The sequence below is a fragment of the Rhipicephalus microplus genome, chromosome 7, assembly GCF_043290135.1.
Source record: "Rhipicephalus microplus isolate Deutch F79 chromosome 7, USDA_Rmic, whole genome shotgun sequence".
Taxonomy (NCBI): domain Eukaryota; kingdom Metazoa; phylum Arthropoda; class Arachnida; order Ixodida; family Ixodidae; genus Rhipicephalus; species Rhipicephalus microplus.
In genome coordinates this window covers 56,569,692-56,587,792 of record NC_134706.1, presented here as the reverse complement: position 1 = coordinate 56,587,792, position 18,101 = coordinate 56,569,692, and the positions used below count along the sequence as shown (strand labels likewise).

Sequence of the window (18,101 nt, the reverse complement as noted above, 5' to 3'; positions counted from 1 at the left end):
GCCAAAACATTCAAACCCTGCAGCGACAGGTTGAATCAGTTCAAGCAATTGCTTCCGAGACGATGCGAGCTATCTCTGAAATTGAATCGCGAATCGACGACGCTTAAAATAAAGCCCGTAGAAATAACTTAATCTTTTTCAGGATATCCGACCCTGGTTCATCTGAATCTGCTGCTCTAGTGGAAGAAAAAGTCATTCGGTTCTGCGCAGATCACTTGGACATTACTCTGATCCCGGAGCATATCAAGCGCGCGAATCGTCTCGGGCGCCACTGTAATGGTCGCAACTCCCCCATAATAATAAAATTTTTGTTGTGTAAGATAAAAGGAAAAGTCTTGTCCATTGGCTGCAAACTAAAAGGCACAAACTATAGAATCGGCGAAGAATTTTCTCGCCCTGTGTAAAACGCGCGTAACATCGTTTTGCATTTCCCAGGAGTAATTCGGACCCTTTTTCATTGCGCTACAATACATTGTTCATAGGTTCAACATTGTACATCTATGACAAAAATGCAAAATCCGTAAAACAATTCAAATGACAAACCCTACGGCTGGGTCAAACAACCCGACGTCCGACAACGTCGCCTAGCCCTACTACTATTTTCTCAGCAATCTATACTAACATACAAAGTTTCTTACCCAAACGTGGCATCATATCTGGCGTTGTCCTTTCATCCGGGTGTAGCTTATTATTACTCGCCGAAGCACGGCTAACAGATGGTATTTCCGATGCGGAGGTCGTTGATGATCTACCCGGCTTCAATGTCTTCCACTACGACCGTCAGCATTGCCGGGGTGCTGGAGTACTCATCGCTGTTGAGGATACGTTGCCCTGTTCAATTGTTGCTAACCCAAGTGACCTTGAAACTTTATGGCTGCTCTTTCGTTCAACTCCGCAAGTTATCTTACTTGGTGTGTGCTGCCGTCTCCCTCGAGCAAACAGTGAATTTACTGATAAACTTAACTGTGTGCTAGACACACTAACAAAAATAAACGCAAACACGCACGTTTTCCTATTCGGTGACTTTAACTTGCCTCATATTAAATGGAATGACAACCCACCGTCGTCACTATACCAAGTCAAAAACAGTTTTCTAGATGTTTGCTTCAATTATAACTTGGCTCAGCTTGTATCGGAAAATACGCGCGTCACACAGGACTCAGCCACCATTCTAGATCTCATTTTAACTAACAATCCTTGCAGTTTATCTTCAATGACTCAACTGAAAGAAATTAATGACCATAAAATGATTCATGCCGCTTTTGCTTTTGCCTTTCCGAAACGAGAATCATAGGATAAAACAATACACTTGTATGACAAAGGTAACTACGATGCGATCAACAACGAACTTATCTCCTTCTACCATATCTACTGTTTCGATTTCCACAACCGCATACTTCAAGATAACTGATCGATATTTCATAGCAAACTTACTGCACTCGCTTCTAAACATATTCTTGTAAAAACTGTCCGGGCCAATCACCATAAACCATGGTTCACAAAAAAGGTAAAAACCCTAAAAAACAAGAAGAAAAGGCTATTTCGCTCCGCAAAGCAACACAATTCCCCTGTGACGTGGAGCAAATAATATGAGACAGAGAAAGACCACCTCTTGCCTGTTAGTCGCGAAAAAGTTTCCTTCTATCATGATACCCTACCCAGTGTATTAGATAACAACCCCCCAAAATTCTGGCAAATCTTGCAACCTAAGGCTCCTGAAACTATCATCCTCACAGATCATAATGACATAATGATCACTGACCAAGAGTTTGCCAATGCGTTTATTGATTGATTTGTGGGGCTTAACGTCCCAAAACCACCATATGATTATGAGAGACGCCGTAGTGGAGGGCTCCGGAAATTTTGACCACCTGGGGTTCTTTAACGTGCACCCAAATCTGAGCACACGGGCCTACGACATTTCCGCCTCCATCGGAAATGCAGCCGCCGCAGCCGGGATTTGAACCCGCGACCTGCGGGTCAGCAGTCGAGTACCTTAGCCACTAGACCACCGCGGCGGGGCTGCCAATGCGTTTAACGTCGCGTTTTCGTTTGTGTTTACTACTGAAACTGCCACTCCTGGTCTGTCACCACCCTCACGTTTGCACTCTGTCATGCCACCCATCGAATTCACCGAAAATGACATAATGCTAATAATCGAAAAACTAAAGTTATCATTAGCACCCAGGGTAGACGCTCTCAATTCGAAACTGTTAAAAAATACAAAACATGTCTGCGCATCTTACTTGAATATAATATTTGCGGAGTCTTCATCATCCTCTAGTATTACCATCGATTGGAAGAGCGCGCAGGTCGTTCTGATTTACAAATCAGGAAATGAAAATTCACCTCTTACCAACCATCTAATCTCTCTTACAACTGTACCCTTCAAGATAACGGAACATGTAATCTACACCCAAATCAGGCACTTCCTAGACACTGCTAACTTCTTTCACCCTGCCCAACATGGCTTTCGCAAAGGCTTATCATGTGAGACGCAACTTGCCATCTTCACCCATGACTTGCACATTAACCTCGACAGAACCCCCCAGGTTGACGCTATTTTTCTCGATTATGCCAAAGCATTTGACAAGTTACCTCATAAACGGCTATTACTAAAGCTATCCTGTCTGAACTTGCCCCCGACCATTTTAAACTGGATTGCAGAATTTATCTCTAACCGTCATCAGTCAGTGCATGTCAACAATCATACATCCGCACCTATCTCCGTTACGTATGGCATCCCGCACGGAAGTGTCCTGGGTCCCCTACTCTTATTTACATTAACAACCTTCCCCTCCATGTCTCTTCTCCTACCCGTCTGTTTGCAGACGACTGTTTCATATATCCCACAGTAATGTAACTCACCACAGTGCCCTGCAAGACGACCTTAACAAAGTGCAACGCTGGTGTAACGACTGGCTAATGACCCTTAACCCCAAATAATGAAAAGTAATTTGTTTCAATCGCCGCCATCAGCCCTATAACATCATATATATGCCCTATAACTTCAGCAATGCTCCCTTAGAAAAAGTACACTCATTTAAATACCTTGGTGTCACCCTTTCATATGATTTAAATTGGTCTGTTCATGTGTCGCGCATTACTGCCTCAGCTAACCAAACCTTGGGATACTTGAAACGCCATTGACGTCATGCACCCCTCACGTCAAACGACTAGCATTTAAAAAACTTGTACGTCCGAAACTTCAGTACGCATCCCCGATATAGTCCCCACATCAAGCATATCTCATCAATGAATTCGAAGCAGTTCATAGTCGCGCGGCAAGATTCATTCATTCATCGTACTCGTATCACACAAGCGTATCACTGCTTAAGGCACAATTCGGCTTAGATTCATTGATATCCCGGTGCCGCATTGATTCACTAACCTTTTTTTCACAAGTTATATTACAGCTCACTTAATCAAACACCATACATCTTGGCCCCACACCCACACCTCACCCTTCGTATATACTGGCATCACTTACAAGTAACCCGTCTACGCAGCCGCACTACTACCTTCTCGGCCTCCTTTTTCTGCCCTTCATCAACTGACTGGAACGGCCTGTCCCTTTCTATTGCTGATAACACCTGCCCATCATCGCTTGCTGAGAAGCTTAAGCACTAATTTACTCTTATGTTTATTTGTGGCTTCTGAATAAATGCATAACTGGTTGATGTGCATAATTTACAAAAGTATATATATTGTTTACATATAATTTTTTGTATGTGTAATTGTGTATTATCATCATGAAAATTGTCGCCCAATTGTAACCCCAGCCCTTAAGTAATATTCCCCTTGAGGGGGCTCATAAGGAAATAAAAAGTGAAGTGAAGTGAGTGATTGGAATGGAATGAAAAAACTTTATTTTGAAGTGAAAATTATTTCGGAAGAGCGGTTGCAGCGTTGGCCAGTCGGGCTCCAAGCTCGAGCGGTAAGCGACCTTCATCCTCTTCGTTGGGGAACACGCACATTGTCAATATGCATTGCGGCAGCCTACATGCAGCAGAACTCCCGTCGGCAAAGGCACCGTCTCGGCACATCTAGATGTGAATGTGAATGGGCGAGTGGTACTGCTTCAGGCGTGTGACGTGTGCAGTATCGCTGGCCCGAGGGGTGGATGAAGACGACGAGGCAGCAGGAGCGATTTCATAAGTGACGGGAGCCACCGCACGAAGCGTTCTGTATGGCCCCGTGTACCGAAAGAGCAGTTTGTCAGAGAGGCCAACGTGCTTGGTCGGAGACCACAGCAGAACCAATGAACCGGGCGAAAAGTGCACATCTCAGTGCCGTCCATCATACTAACGTCGTTGGTTTTCTTCAGAAGTCAGAAAGCGAGCGCGAGTGGCTTCGCGTGCTGATGGCGTCTAAGGTATATTCTCTGGTCGGAGCTGCTGGGAACGAAATGAATGTATTGAGGGGCAGTGTACTTTTGTGGCCGAACAACAAGAAAAATGGGCAGTAAGCAGCTGTGTCAAGGCGCAAAGAATTGAACGCAAATGTCACGTATGGTAGAGCGAGGTCCCAGTCGGAGTGGTCTGAGTAAACGTAGTTTGAAAGCATGTCGGTTATGGTTCCGTTTAGACGCTCCGTGAGGCTATTTGTTTGTGGATGGTATGAAGTAGTGATCTTGTAGCGCATTGCACGTGAGCGTAGGATGTCCGCTAGAACTCTCGATAGAAACGTGTGGCCTCGGTCTGTGAGCAGCTGGCGTGGAGTACCATGTTGCAAGATCACGTCGCGTAGAAGAAAATCGGCGACGTCTGTGGCGCTACTTGTTGGAAGGGCGCGTGTGATGGCGCGTGGTTAGTGGGCCCAGCTATTCACCTATTGCCAGCAGAAGACAAGTGAAAAGGGCCGAGTAAGTCCAAGCCGACGTAAAAGAAAGGTTCAGAGGGAATGTAGAGTGGTTGAAGGCGCCCAGCCTTAAGCGTCAACGTTGTTTAGTGGCGCTGACCTTCCTCAGATGCCACAACGTATTTTCTGACGGTGCGTGCCAAACCTGGCCAATAGAAGCGACGGCGAATCCGGTCGTATGTGCCGGACACGCCAAGGTGACCGGCAGCTGGAACGTCGTGAAGTTCGTAGAGTACAGCCGAGCGGAGGTGTTTGGGTATAGTAAGCAGCAGAGATGAGCCGTCTAAGTAGAACACACACCGGTTTAATGTACCATTCTGGAGTACGCACGAGCGATGGGATCGGCCTGATGGAGAGGAGTCGAGGAGATTGATGATAGCTTGTAAGTCTGCATCTCGGCGTCTCTCGTCTGCTATGTGGGTCTATTGGGAAACGGAGCACACTCAGGCGTCGTTGTCAAATACAGCGGATGAATCGCCAACTGGATAGCAAGAAAGGCAATCGGCGTCCTAATGCAGGCATACAGACTTACATATCAATGCAAAGGTGTATATTTGCAGTCGCAGAGCCCAGTGACCATGTCGACCTGTGGGTTCTTTTAAGGATGAAAGCCAGCAGGTGGTCAGTGATGACGGAGAAGTGAGTGCCATATAAATTTGGACGAAACTTCGAGACCACCCAGACAACAACAAGGCATTCTCGTTTTGTGATCGAATAGTTGCGCTCTGCAGGTAGTAAGGAGGTGACTGGCATAGGCAATCACGCGGTCGTGTCCCTGTTGGCGTTTGGCGAGAACGGCTCCGATACCGTGGCCACTGGCATTCGTTCGGACCTCAGTTTGGGCGGTTGGGTAAGTAGGCCCGGATAGGGGGCGTATTCAGAAATGTGATGAGGCGAGAAAACGCAGCAGCTTGAATGGACCTCTAAAAAATGGGACGCCTTTATTCAAAAGATCGGTAAGTGGTTGGGCAATTGCTCTAAAGTGTTTCACAAACCAGCTGAAAGAGGAACAGAGTCTCACAAAGCTCCGGACATCTTTGACGGATCAGGGTACTGGAAAACTCGTGATGGCACAAAAATTCTCGGGGTCTGGCCGCATACCAGAAGCATCGAAAAGGTGGCCCAATACTGTAATCTGTCAGCGGCAGAAGTGACACTTCGAGAAGTTCTAATGGAGGCCAGCGCTGCGGAAGACGGCGAGAATGGCCGACGGATGCTCAAAGCTGGTCTGGAGTGTAGGTGAAAATACGATGATGTAACAAAGGCATGTTGACCACTTGAACCCGTGTAGCAGACAGTAAATTATACGTTCGAACGTGGCTGTGGAGTTTCATACACCAAATGGTATAACCTTGACTTGGTACAGGCTATTGGTTGTGAGGAAGGTGGTCTTTTTTTGGTCTTCCTCAACCCCGACATTCTGCCAATAACCAGAGCGAAGGTCCATGGCTGAAAAGTATATAGCGTGTGCCATGAACATAATCGAGAGAGTAATTATTACGGGACAAAGAATGCATGTCCCTTTTCGTAATTCGTATTAGATGCCAGTAATTGATGCAGACTCGCCATGTGTTGTTCGTTTTTTACCAGGATGACGGGTGACGCTAATGAGCTTGATAAGGGATCAATAATGGCTTCAGTTACCATCTTTTTAACTTCAGCTTGAATAATATGGCGCTCCGTGTGGACACGCGATACGATTGGCGGTGAATGGGAGCAGCAGCACCTGTGTTCATGTGGTGCTGGACAAGAGAAATTTGCCGAGAGGTCGATCGTCAAGGTCGAATATATCGTGGTAGGTAGCTCTAATGCGGATGAGGCGGCTGATTGCACAGGGGTGGACGTCAGGATTGATCATTGGACATATTGACATGGCGAGACGTGTGGCATCAAGTAGGCGACAAGAAATATTAGTGCATACGTCGGCTGCGAACGTGGTTACATCGTCATCGGCTAAGGACTGCCACATGGCGAATAAGATGCCTTCAGGGAGGACTTGCTTCGTGAAGCCGAAATTTATGACAGGTAGATGTATCCGGTTGGCGGCTATAGTAACGACGCAGTGAGGGACAGTGACGTCACGGGCCAGTGGGACATCAGGAATTGGCGGGACGATGTAATCTCTATCCAACACGGGTGAGGTCGTGGCGAATTCGGCGAATGTGAGGGCTTTGGGTGGTAAGCAGAGGAGACCAGTGGCACAGAGGCTATGTTGAATTTAGGTTGAATAGCTGGCTGAACAAGAACGTTTGAGCAAAGAGTACCAGCGGAACAGTCTATTCGAGCAGAACGGGTCGACAGGAAGTACATCCCCAAGATGAGGTCATAAGGAAAGTTATGGAGCACCGTGAACAGGACAGAAACGTAGCGCTTGGTGATGCTTATACGAGCCATGCACATTGCGAGGACAGGAACAGTTCCGCCATAAGCGACACGAACAGCTTCTGTAGCAGGAGGCGTGAGTACTTTCCTTAAGCGGTGACAAAGATTAACACTGATTATAGACACGTGAGAGCCAGTATCGACTAGTGCCGTCGAATAAATACCGTCCACGTGCACATCGTCAACATTTTTGTTCGTAGGAAGCGTCAACAGAGGGTTTGGTACAGACAGAGATGATGCAGCACAAGCTCCAGGAGCTGCACTGTCTAGTTTTTCGTCAGGTACAATGAAAACTTGGGTGGCGAGGGATGGCGGCGTGGATGTGGTGACGGAAACGGCGGCGTTGAAGCTGCGAAGAATGAGCAGGAAGGCGGCGGTTAGTTGTATCGAAAGAAGGATTCGTACGGCTGGGCGAATACCGACAAAGATTTTAATATGGACGATAAGGTGCAAAAGAGGGGTTCCTATGTGGCGGCGTCCAGGAGGCACGGCCGTAGAGGGAGACATGTCCAAAGCGGTGGCACTGGAAGCAGATCGGTTTGTCGTTGAAAGTCTGCCATTCTGTGGGGTGGCGAGATTATGAAGGGACGACTGGGTCACGTCGAGATGCATTGATGGGAATTGGTCTGCAGCAGGGGTGAGAGACGGGCAGGTGACAAGGAACCCGAGGTTGGGGAATTCTCGTCATCCAACCGCCTGAATAACAGAGACGGCGGGGGTTGTTGGTATTGTAGCATGCTCGAAAGGAGACGGCTGAACGGCGCTTGGCTTATTGCTTCAAGTTTCTGTCTAGCGATATGTGTGACACTCTGCTCCAAAGTGGTGGAATTGGAGCAGGTGGACGTAGCCACCATGCTTGGCAAATGAAAAACAAGAGGGTGTACACAACGGCTTTTTGTGGTTTCTAAACGGCAGCAATCTTGAATGATGCGGTCGGTAGTCGAGACGTTGATGTAGATCAGCGAATTGAAAGCGTCATCCGCGATTCCTTTCAAAACGTGACCAACTTTGTGAGCTTCAGACATCACCTCGTCCACTTTCCGGCAAAGGGCGAGAACGTCTGGTATATAGAACACATACGATACAGTTGGCGACTGGACACAGATAGCCAGCTCCTGTCATGTAGCTGCGTGGCAACTGGTCGGATCCCCAAAAAGGTCACGTAGCTTCTTCTTAAACGTGTCCCAGCTGGTGATTTTGGATTCATTTGTTTTGTATCAGAAATGCTGGGTTCCGTCCAAGATGAAGAGAACATTAGCGAGCATCATGGTAGGGTCCTAGTGGTGAGTTTGACTGACTCGTTCATACAGGCGAAGCCAGTAATCGAAATCGATGCCAGGTTGCCTAGAGAATGTTCCGGGATTACGGTGTGTGGGGTCTGCGACAAATGTTGTCGGAGAAGCCGCAGATAAGGAAGGGGACGGGTTGCCACTGGAAGCGAAGGCGTGAAGTTGGAGGATGTGGCCACTGCAGAGCTGCCTGGTGAGGACGTGAAACTTTCGACCTCCACCAATTATATTACGGGAGTAAAGAGTCAACATATTGCAAATACATTTACAAATTATATTTGCAAGAGTGGTTGCAAGGCTGGCCAGTCTGGCTCCAAGGTCAAGCAGCAAGCGACCTTCAACCGCTTTGTCGCATAGTCGCTTCAATATGCATTGCGGCAGCCTACATGTACCAATATTTTAAATTTCAGGCGCAGACGTATTGTGCTGCTTTCTTTCAATTGTCTAGCAGGTGGCACTCAATCATACGGTGCTTTACGCATGACTGAACAATCAGCTTGGAGTTCTCATTCTATTCATTCTCTCGAGAAAGCGTGTGTGAACGATGATTTTTGATAAGTTTGTTGCTGCTTGCACCTTATCCTGGCTATTCCGCAACGGTGGAGCTCCACTTGTGTCACGCAGGATCGTTTTTCTGTGATGTGAAGTACATTTTTCATATAAGCGCAAGGTAGGTGTTGTAAATGCGCTAGCAGCCACCGATCAATGTCGACCACTCGGTTGTTACTAAAGAAGTCATCCTGATGTTGACAGACACCTCACCAGTCATGGTAAAGCAGCGCTTCATGATTTAATGTATACTGAAAGTACGGCCACTAAAGTGTCATTGCAATAATAGTTCGCTTGGATGTGACTAGGAATGTCACCTTTGACGAGACAAAAATATTTAAAATTAGTTGACTTTTCTTTTGCATTCAGCGTGTCCAGAGAAGCAAGAACCAGCTACATGTGACGGTCGAAGCTTTTTCCCGCAGTTTTACTGTGGTGACGTTTTCATACTGGAAACAAAGTGGAGTTGTGGGAAGAAAAACAAAGACAGGTGCGTGTGCAAGTATCCTTTGCACAGAGACATCGACGATCAATGCGTTCGTCAGGATAAATGCAGTAAGTGCTGTCTTAATATCTGAACTTGTAACATCAATACACAATTTTCGCTATAGAGAAGGAAACACCAAATTGCACTTCACCACATGGGCATGCGCTGTCTCACTTTCACACTAAAATGATGCTGCCCCCTTTCCCCTTGCACATAGGATGTTTTTTGTCTAAGAGCTTCAAGTACTAGTATGAATCACTTGCAGACTAGTTTCCTGCAAACCAGACATCTTGCACTGCATTTACAATTGATGCCTGGTTATTTTTCTTTGTGTATGTTGACGCCTACGAAAAACAGTGGTGGTGGTTGATAGCTGAGCCACTATATTCAGGTGTTTTGTCCTCGTAACAGCTTTGCTGCAGAACTCATCAACGCTGCCAAGATAGGCAATAAGTATTTTTTGTAATGTATACAGCGCGTTCGCAAAACGAATTCGCACGCGCTTTTTTAAGGGTAGACTACGTCACAGACTTGGTTCACATTAGACCTGCACTGTGACTTTTGATTGAAATGAAGTACTCTAATCGCAAAGGTACCCTCAATAATTCGTGTCACATATTTCTAAATAAAGAAAGCTAAAGATCTACACTTAGACTCACCTGATCGAGGGTTTTATAAAATACTTCATCTGCTTTCTGTTTTTTAATACTCGTGGAACCTACAACATATACCAAGAACGGCATCCGTATTCTGAGGCAAAGCAAAGATCCCAGGAGATTCCTCACTCAAGTAGGTGGCTCCAGTCATGTCGCAACCAAAACTTGGTGCATCTCAGCGATGATACGGTGCCTCTGGATGTCCTGGAGTTTATTCGTGAGGTCCGTATTGTGCAGTCACTCATCCCCGGTGGCCGAATCGTATAGAATGAAGCCCACGTTGAATTGGCACAGCAAGAACATATGGGCTAAGGCGCATCCTTTAAATTCATACTAGCTCAAAATTGCACAATCCTAATATGCTCGCATAGGCTTCTAAGCATCAAAGGTTACATTGTACTTCCGCCTTTTTTGCAATATGTGAGGTAAAGCTATGGATTTTACACCTACAAGATTGAAAACAAAATTAATATATCATTTGTAAAATGCCTTGTTGAACTGTCGCTTTAGTAGTTTCTGTTCTCAAAGAAACATTTTCTATACCATGGCACCAAAATATTTGGCATAATGGAGTCCTGAAATAAATATACGCACATTTCAAGAGAGATAGAGAGTACACCAACGTTGGTTCAGAAAGTAAAAACAGGTCTACCGTTGGCATGGGGGGAAATAGATATGTCGTCGGAGCTACTTCGGAGAAAACCAAAATACACCAAAGAAAAGGCTGTTTCCGGAGGGCGGTAAATATTTCTAACCATAGTCACTAAGCAAGCGCATGTCTGTTGATGGCTACATTGGAAACTTATAGTAAAACGACCGACGGATGGTATAGCTAAATGGTGGTAGGGACATGGTCGTTAGACTACACGACGTGGAAGATGGCATATGTGGCCGCGGCTACGTTATCCCCGCCAACTCTTTAGTTTATTTTGCACACTAAGCTTTCCGCTAGTACCTCATCCACTTGTCTTTTATTAAAATTTATTCTGTTGCTTATAGTGGCCAGTGGTTCTACTGCCCACGCGCTATATGTAGTGCTGAAGTCCCTTTCTATAGTTCATGATTTCGACTAAGAAGCCTCGAACACGCATATTTTCCTTGACCCATTACGGCCTCGTGTTGTACCTTAAAGTTACATATATTATGGCCTGAGGCACGGTTTGCACAGTGGTCATCAATTTTAAGTTGAACATCAATGTACACCTTAATTTTTTATTTGTTAGTAAAGAACCAGTAAAGTGAACTTGTTGGGCGCTTCTTTCTTGAGAAAAAGTGGTAAACTCCTATTCATGAGTTTAGATTGCCTGTAAAATAAGACCCAGCTATTATTTACTCTTTTCTCTTTTCATGTTCATTTCTTTAGCTCCATGTTCAGTGCCTGTCCTGAAGAGGCCTATTTCTTTACCACTTTCAGTGTCTCGCCACCTATCGCAAAGTGTTGGTATGATCCGAGGCTCTTGAACATTACATCAGTTTTCTGCATATCAATTTCAGACTAATTTTTTCACTTCGCTTTTATATTTGAGTAAGCGCTACCTTATGCCCTTTCGCTTGATTATCAAGAAATTGTTCTCAGTAAACCGCAGGGTGCAATGGTGCTCTCTGTTAACTATATTCGCTAACTTTTCACAATATAACACCGTAAATCACCCCTGTAATAAAGCGGTCAAAAGTATTGGAGAGATAGTGTTAGCTGGCCTTACACCACTATGTATTGGCACTATGACGCTTCCTAATGAAGGGTTATATAGAAATAGTTGTGAAATTACCGTAGATTTCTTCTCGTATGTATATGATTGAACTATACGCCACCAAATTTCATTGAATGCGTAAAAACGCTGAGATTTGCTCCGACTAAAAAACTTTTTTTCCAAATCTGTGACGGCTATGGTAGGGTTCTCTAATATTATGCGCATTGCTCCTTCACCTCACGGATTGTGTGATTATTGTGTGTTAACGAACAGAATGGGCGACATTTATTACGGTCTCTTGGATGATCAAAATGGGGCCATCCTAGTTGGGACAATTACTGCGTACCAGGTTGTGAATAACGCTGAATTTTCAGTGATATTCCTTCCTGCATCATTGTGACTAAGGGCTTTTGGTAGTTTTAACAAGCGATCTCACTATCTGGCTAATGTAAATGCTTGCTGATGCAAAGGTGCAAAATTATACAGAACGGCTTATCTGAAGCGGCACGTTAAGCAACAAAACTCCAATGACATTGTTGACAGGACACGCAAGATAAACGGATTTACTCGAGAGAGAGAGACTGATATAATTACCAGCTAAAAAGTTTGAAACTTTTTATTATTTTAGGAATGATAAAATTGCACTGAGATAAAAAACAAAGTAAATCTGCAGCCTCAATGGCGAGACAGACTGGCGGAGATAATGTTGAGGCCATTCGGGACAAAAAAGGAAGGGGGGGAGTGTTGGAACCCCTCCTCTTCGCTGCCTGTTCTCATATTGTAATTGGGAGGTTATGTCTGTTTATTCTTTTATGGGCTCTCTGGATAGGAGTTGAATTGATATTTAGTGTGGCCTTGAGAAAGCGTCGTCTCAACACCGTTCGCTGGTGAGTGACATACACCATAACCTAAGGCATTGCCACTGCCCATGTCCTACAGGGCTACACACCCCACTTTAAAAATTGATAGTTATTTTATTCATTTCCTGTTGACGATGTGTTACTTTGTATAAAAATATTCATTGGTATCTACTATATGTTTTTTAAAACAAGGTTGGTGTTATATGGGGATCTGTGGAAAATTCTGACGTCCTAAGAGTACAAATTTTTCACTTTCTTGGTTTTCATTTTTGTCCTCAGTAATGTGTTTGTCCTGTGCAGAAAATGTGATCATGTGTTTTAGAGTGCTTAGATTACAAACGAAAACTGCTAGGAGCAGCTATATGTGCATGGGTTGCCCCGCCACGGTGGTCTAGTGGCTAAGGTACTCGGCTGCTGACCCGCAGGTTGCGGGATCAAATCCCGGCTGCAGCGGCTGCATTTCCGATGGAGACAGAACTGTTTTTCACTGCTCCTAAAGAATGCACGAATGTTCTCCTAAAGATCACAGATCGTGAACTCAGTTCTTCATCTGACCACCAGTAAATATTTAGCACTGCTATATTCGTACACTGAAATTACCTCCCGTAAGGCTTTTAGAGTGGAAGCTAGAAAAATTGAAAACTGCGATCTTTAATTGGCGAAAAAAAGATACTTGAGATTTTGCTTGCACGAAAGATGCTTGCGTGAGTAATTGATAAGTGTTAAGGCGTTTTCAGGTGAAACAAAGAGCGTCAAACGAATGCACCTGTATTTAGTACCGGTATCCGGCTATATTCGCCCTGTCTTGTTCAAATATTTATTTGTCTTGTTGCGGACAAATGTTTAACAATTGTTGGCAGTTTGTTGGAAGTGCTATTGCACGAAGGCTCTAATACATATTTTATGATCGTGAGCACACATCTACGTTGCAAACAACTCCTATAACATAAGTACCAACACCATGCTCAAGCCTTTATTGCCGTATGAAAAGGTTTTAGTAGAAGATTTTAGGAGTGGCTGCCAGGTATGAATATATGAAGTTCCAACATATCCTTAACAAGTATAATGCATTCAAAGAAAATCAGCTCTGTTTGTTTTTTTTTCGTCGTGCAACACGCTATCCATAAAAACTGCATGAAGTTGATATAGATAGGGAAAAAAAGAGATGGTGAGGCCTAATATATTTTTGGCACTTACGTTTGGGATTAGAGTTATGCTCGAAAGTCGGCGAGTACGTCTGTTTCAAAGTGTGAGTTTAAGGAGGACTGAATGTACGCTCTGAGTTACTATGTATATCCACCATCCGTCCAATTCTATTACAAAAATGCAAAACATTTTGTCAGGCCCCTTGAGTGACTTGCAGAAGGCGTCATATACAAGGCTACATTGCCTCTCTGGCATACCACACTAGCTTGTAGAAGAAAAATGAAGACTTTCAAGTTATTGCGTGTTTTTTTTAACTGACAAAGTCTATTCCTGATTTTTTGCTATTAGGTACGTTTTCATGTGTTCATGCGTGTACGTTTTATGTCGTTATTGAATTGTAACAGAGTTGCAGTTTTTTATTTTTAAGATTGTTTCATTTTGAATCATTGGTGTCTTGATACATCATCTTCACTACGCTACGTTTTTACGATTATCACTAGCAATATTACCGTGGGCTCTGGAAAATAAATTAGCCAACTGGGTCTTTTCAGAACGAAAGTGGACAATATCTGAAGTCAATCCCACAAGGCCGAATACGCATTCGACCAATGCACCTGCTCGTGAAACACACTCTCAACAAACGGAATACAGTGAGGCCATCAAACTTATGAAGGTAATGTAGCCGTGTTCAACATAACTTTGAGAACACTTAATTTGAGGGTGTAGTCATTTTCGACCGGATGATAGGTACAAAATGTATTCCGAGTACCGTAACTTTGGCCAGCTTTTCCGGAACGTACTTCGCTTATGCATAGCGAGTGTCGTTCTAGCAGATTTGATACCTTTTTGATACCTTAAGAGGGCTTGTAGGGTAGCCTTTTGATTTCAAATATCAAGCTTAGGACGTGGGGATAGAAGCAATGCACAATGACTGCGTGAGCATCAGGGAGTTCCCTTGAGCTGTGGTATGTGTCGCTCAAGTTACGTTTTTGCCTTTCGCTTCGCGTTAGTGCATAACGGTGGTGGTGGTGGTGGTGGTGTTGCAGCAGGCGGGGTTGGCCTGGCCTGCATGGCCGGCAATCGTTCCGCATGAGCATCTCCTGAATTTGCAAAATGTCACCACGTGTCAGACAGCCCAGTGTCTCGCAGGAAGACCAACAAAGTTCGTTGCACAATCCTCCTAAATGCCGCGGGTCCTTCAGGAAAGATGACGTCATCAACTGTCTGGTGCCTATGACAGCCTTTTCACAAGGTGCAGATCATCACTGCACTTTGCACATCAAACTATGTGCAAAGCCAAATGAAATGTCCATTATTCCCGATGTCACCACAGAAGGCACAGGACGGGGAAGCGTATCTCCCAGTCCTGAATGACCAGGCCGGGGTGTATGCGGAGCCGGTTCTTATGCGGTACAACAGCGTCGCTTCTTCACGAGAAGGTTCATGATTTACACATGCTTGGTGGGGAAACTTGTAGATCGCCTTGAAATGATTGCGTACCACATCTTTGTTGTTCTGGTAAGACTTGGGAGTTCTTACTTTTGGAAGCGATGTACTTGCTTCGCATGCAAGGGCATCAGCATTTTCATTACCCTCAACGTCAACGTGGGATGGGATCCACTGGAAGTTTATATTAAAACTCATGCCATTTAGGTGTTTGATTAGTGCCAGAGATTGCCTGGGGAATTTTTCTTAAGGTAGGCCACGATGCAGTCTTTGTAGCGCCGATTTGGAGTCCGTCAGCATTACAACATCTCGTGCAGAAAAGGATCGCAATTTTCGCAAAGCCACCATGATTGCAGCGCTTGCTACCGTTGTGGACGAAACCACGCGATCCAGGCGGCCCGACAATGACACGCCAAGGCAAGGTATGCAGAAAGCCGCTGCGCAGCTATCCGTTTGTGTGCACACTGTTCCGTCGGTGTACACTTGTAGGTGGCTGCGGTACATGGTGCTCAAGTGGTCCAGCGCACAAAATTTTGCTTCCGTGGCTGGAATGGTGTGCTTCGCTGGTAGATTGGGTATGCTGAAGTTACACGCAACATCCAAAAAAGACCATGGCGGGTCCATAGGGCGCCGTTTAGGCAGTTTCAAGCCTAAATATTGAAATGTGTTTAGTGCCACGTTGAAATGTGAGCCAGTTCTTGCTCTTAGCCGCCGGAGAAGCGCCGTGCCTGCGAAGGACTCGCCCAGTCTTGACAGCTGCGTCAATAAGGCCTGAGACGCCAAAAGGCGGAGCGGAAGGAACTCGGCTTCATTGGTGACCTTCGCGTTTGGAGCCGCCTCAGGGACTCCCATCGCCAAGCGAAGACCCTTTCTGTGCACTGCCTCTAGGAGTTCGAACTGGCTTGGTGATGGTGATATCAGGGGCAGCTGATAAAGAATGCGGCTTGTTATAAGCGCATCATTCAATTTAAGCATGGACGTAGCATTGTTGCCCCAACGGACCCCTGCCATGCGACGAATAGCGTTGATTCTTTGCACTGATGCCGTTACTATACCATCAACCGCACGTCACCATAATAGCTTGTTGTCGATGGTAATGCCCAGGAAAGTGACACTTGGTGCACAACGAATTGAGTTGCCTCGAATATTCAGCGACAGACGTGTTGACTTCCGTCGCGCTCCCGGGAAGAGCATGAAGACCGATTTTTCCGCTGATAAAGATAGGACAAGTATCAACAAGTGACGCTCAATGATTGAAATAGCGCTCTGTGCTATACGGGCCAAACGTTTGTGCCTGTACCCTGAGATCCAAATGCAGATGACATCGGCGTAGATGGATATTTTAACTGCTTTCAGAGCTAAGTGCAGAGTGTCGGGAAGGCTGGCCATGGGAGCGTTAAAAAGCAAGGGAGATAGAACGCTTCCTTGTGGTACGCCGAGGGAAACGCGTCTCTCTTCGCTCGTTACATTTCCAAGCTTAATATGGACACAGCGGTCTCTGAGAAATTCATGTACAAACCGAAGAGCATTTCCCGACACACCCATGGCTAGGAGCCCGTTCACGATGCCTGCCTGAAGCACACAATCATATGGCTTGGCAACGTCTATGAAGACGGCGATTGTCGAGAGTCCGCTTACGTGGTGGTGCTCGACGCGGCTTAATAGGTCCAAAACCTTGTCCAGGGCACTCAGTCGTGGGCGAAATCCGGTCATATACGATGGCCATCGTCTTCCTTGTTCAAGGTATCAAGTTATTCTTATACATATTAATCTTTCCATCAACTTAGATACGCATGATGTAAGAGATACCGGTCGATATGACGCGAGGCTCGCAGCATCCTTTCCGGACTTTAGGACTTGCACCACCCATGTTGTCTTCCAAAAAACTGGGATCTCTCCTGTGCTCAGGACATGATTAAATATATCCAAAAGGCCCCCTTTTCACTCATATGGCAGATTTGTCAGCATTTGATTGCTGATCAAATCGGGACCCACGGCACAGCGTCTTCTTAAATTGCTAAGTGCTATATTCAGCTCTCGAAGGTGAATGGCGTATCCATCGTGTGAAAAAACTGGGGTGACAGAGGAATCGCCACTCCTGCTGATCTACCAGATGTGTACACGTCTGCGAAATCCTTTGCACGGGTTTGCAAATCTATTCCTTGTTGCAAAGCGAGTGCTTCGAATGGCCTGTGTGTTCGGATCTTCCCAGAGAGACTATTTATTACTGCCCATATCTTTGTCAAGGACCTAAACGTTGATGAACTCTCACAGAAAGCGGCCCGTTGATTTCGCCTTAATTTTTTGTATGGCGACGAATCACAGCGTTTATCCTGTTATATTCGGTTTTCGCAGACAGATTTCCTTTTGTTCTCATTATTTTTCGCTCCGCCCGTCTACGTGCTGCGCAGAGGTTCTTCAATTTCAAGTCAGGAGCAAGAAAATGGTCGGGCAGTTTCAGCAACGAAGTTGCTGCTCGCTTGCTTTGCAACATATCTGCGAACAGCTCACCAGTGGATTTGTCCAGTGCTTCTCTACAGGTGTCCCAGCGTGTTACATTGCAGAATTGTGGACCAGCAGTTCGAAATCCCAGAATATTGGTGAAGATGGGGAAATGGTCGCTGCCCATCCTGTCTCGAGCCGTGGGCGATGATACCAGAAGGTCCGTGGAGTGAAGTACAAGGTCTATTGCACTCCATGAATCTGGTGGCCTGAAAAATGTAGGTTTGCCATCG

General features: G+C 45.5%; 1 protein-coding gene across 2 annotated transcripts in view; it reads left to right on the top strand.

Annotated features, from left to right (window-relative positions):
- The window catches only part of LOC119179822 (uncharacterized), a 164,039-nt gene that overhangs the window by 5,485 nt on the left and 140,453 nt on the right, over positions 1 to 18,101 (top strand). For both annotated transcript variants that reach the window (XM_075868151.1, XM_075868149.1), the window contains exons 3-4: positions 9,450 to 9,635; positions 14,472 to 14,593. In XM_075868151.1, coding sequence (XP_075724266.1) covers positions 9,450 to 9,635; positions 14,472 to 14,593 — 308 coding nt within the window. The remainder of the gene's footprint in view (positions 1 to 9,449; positions 9,636 to 14,471; positions 14,594 to 18,101) is intronic.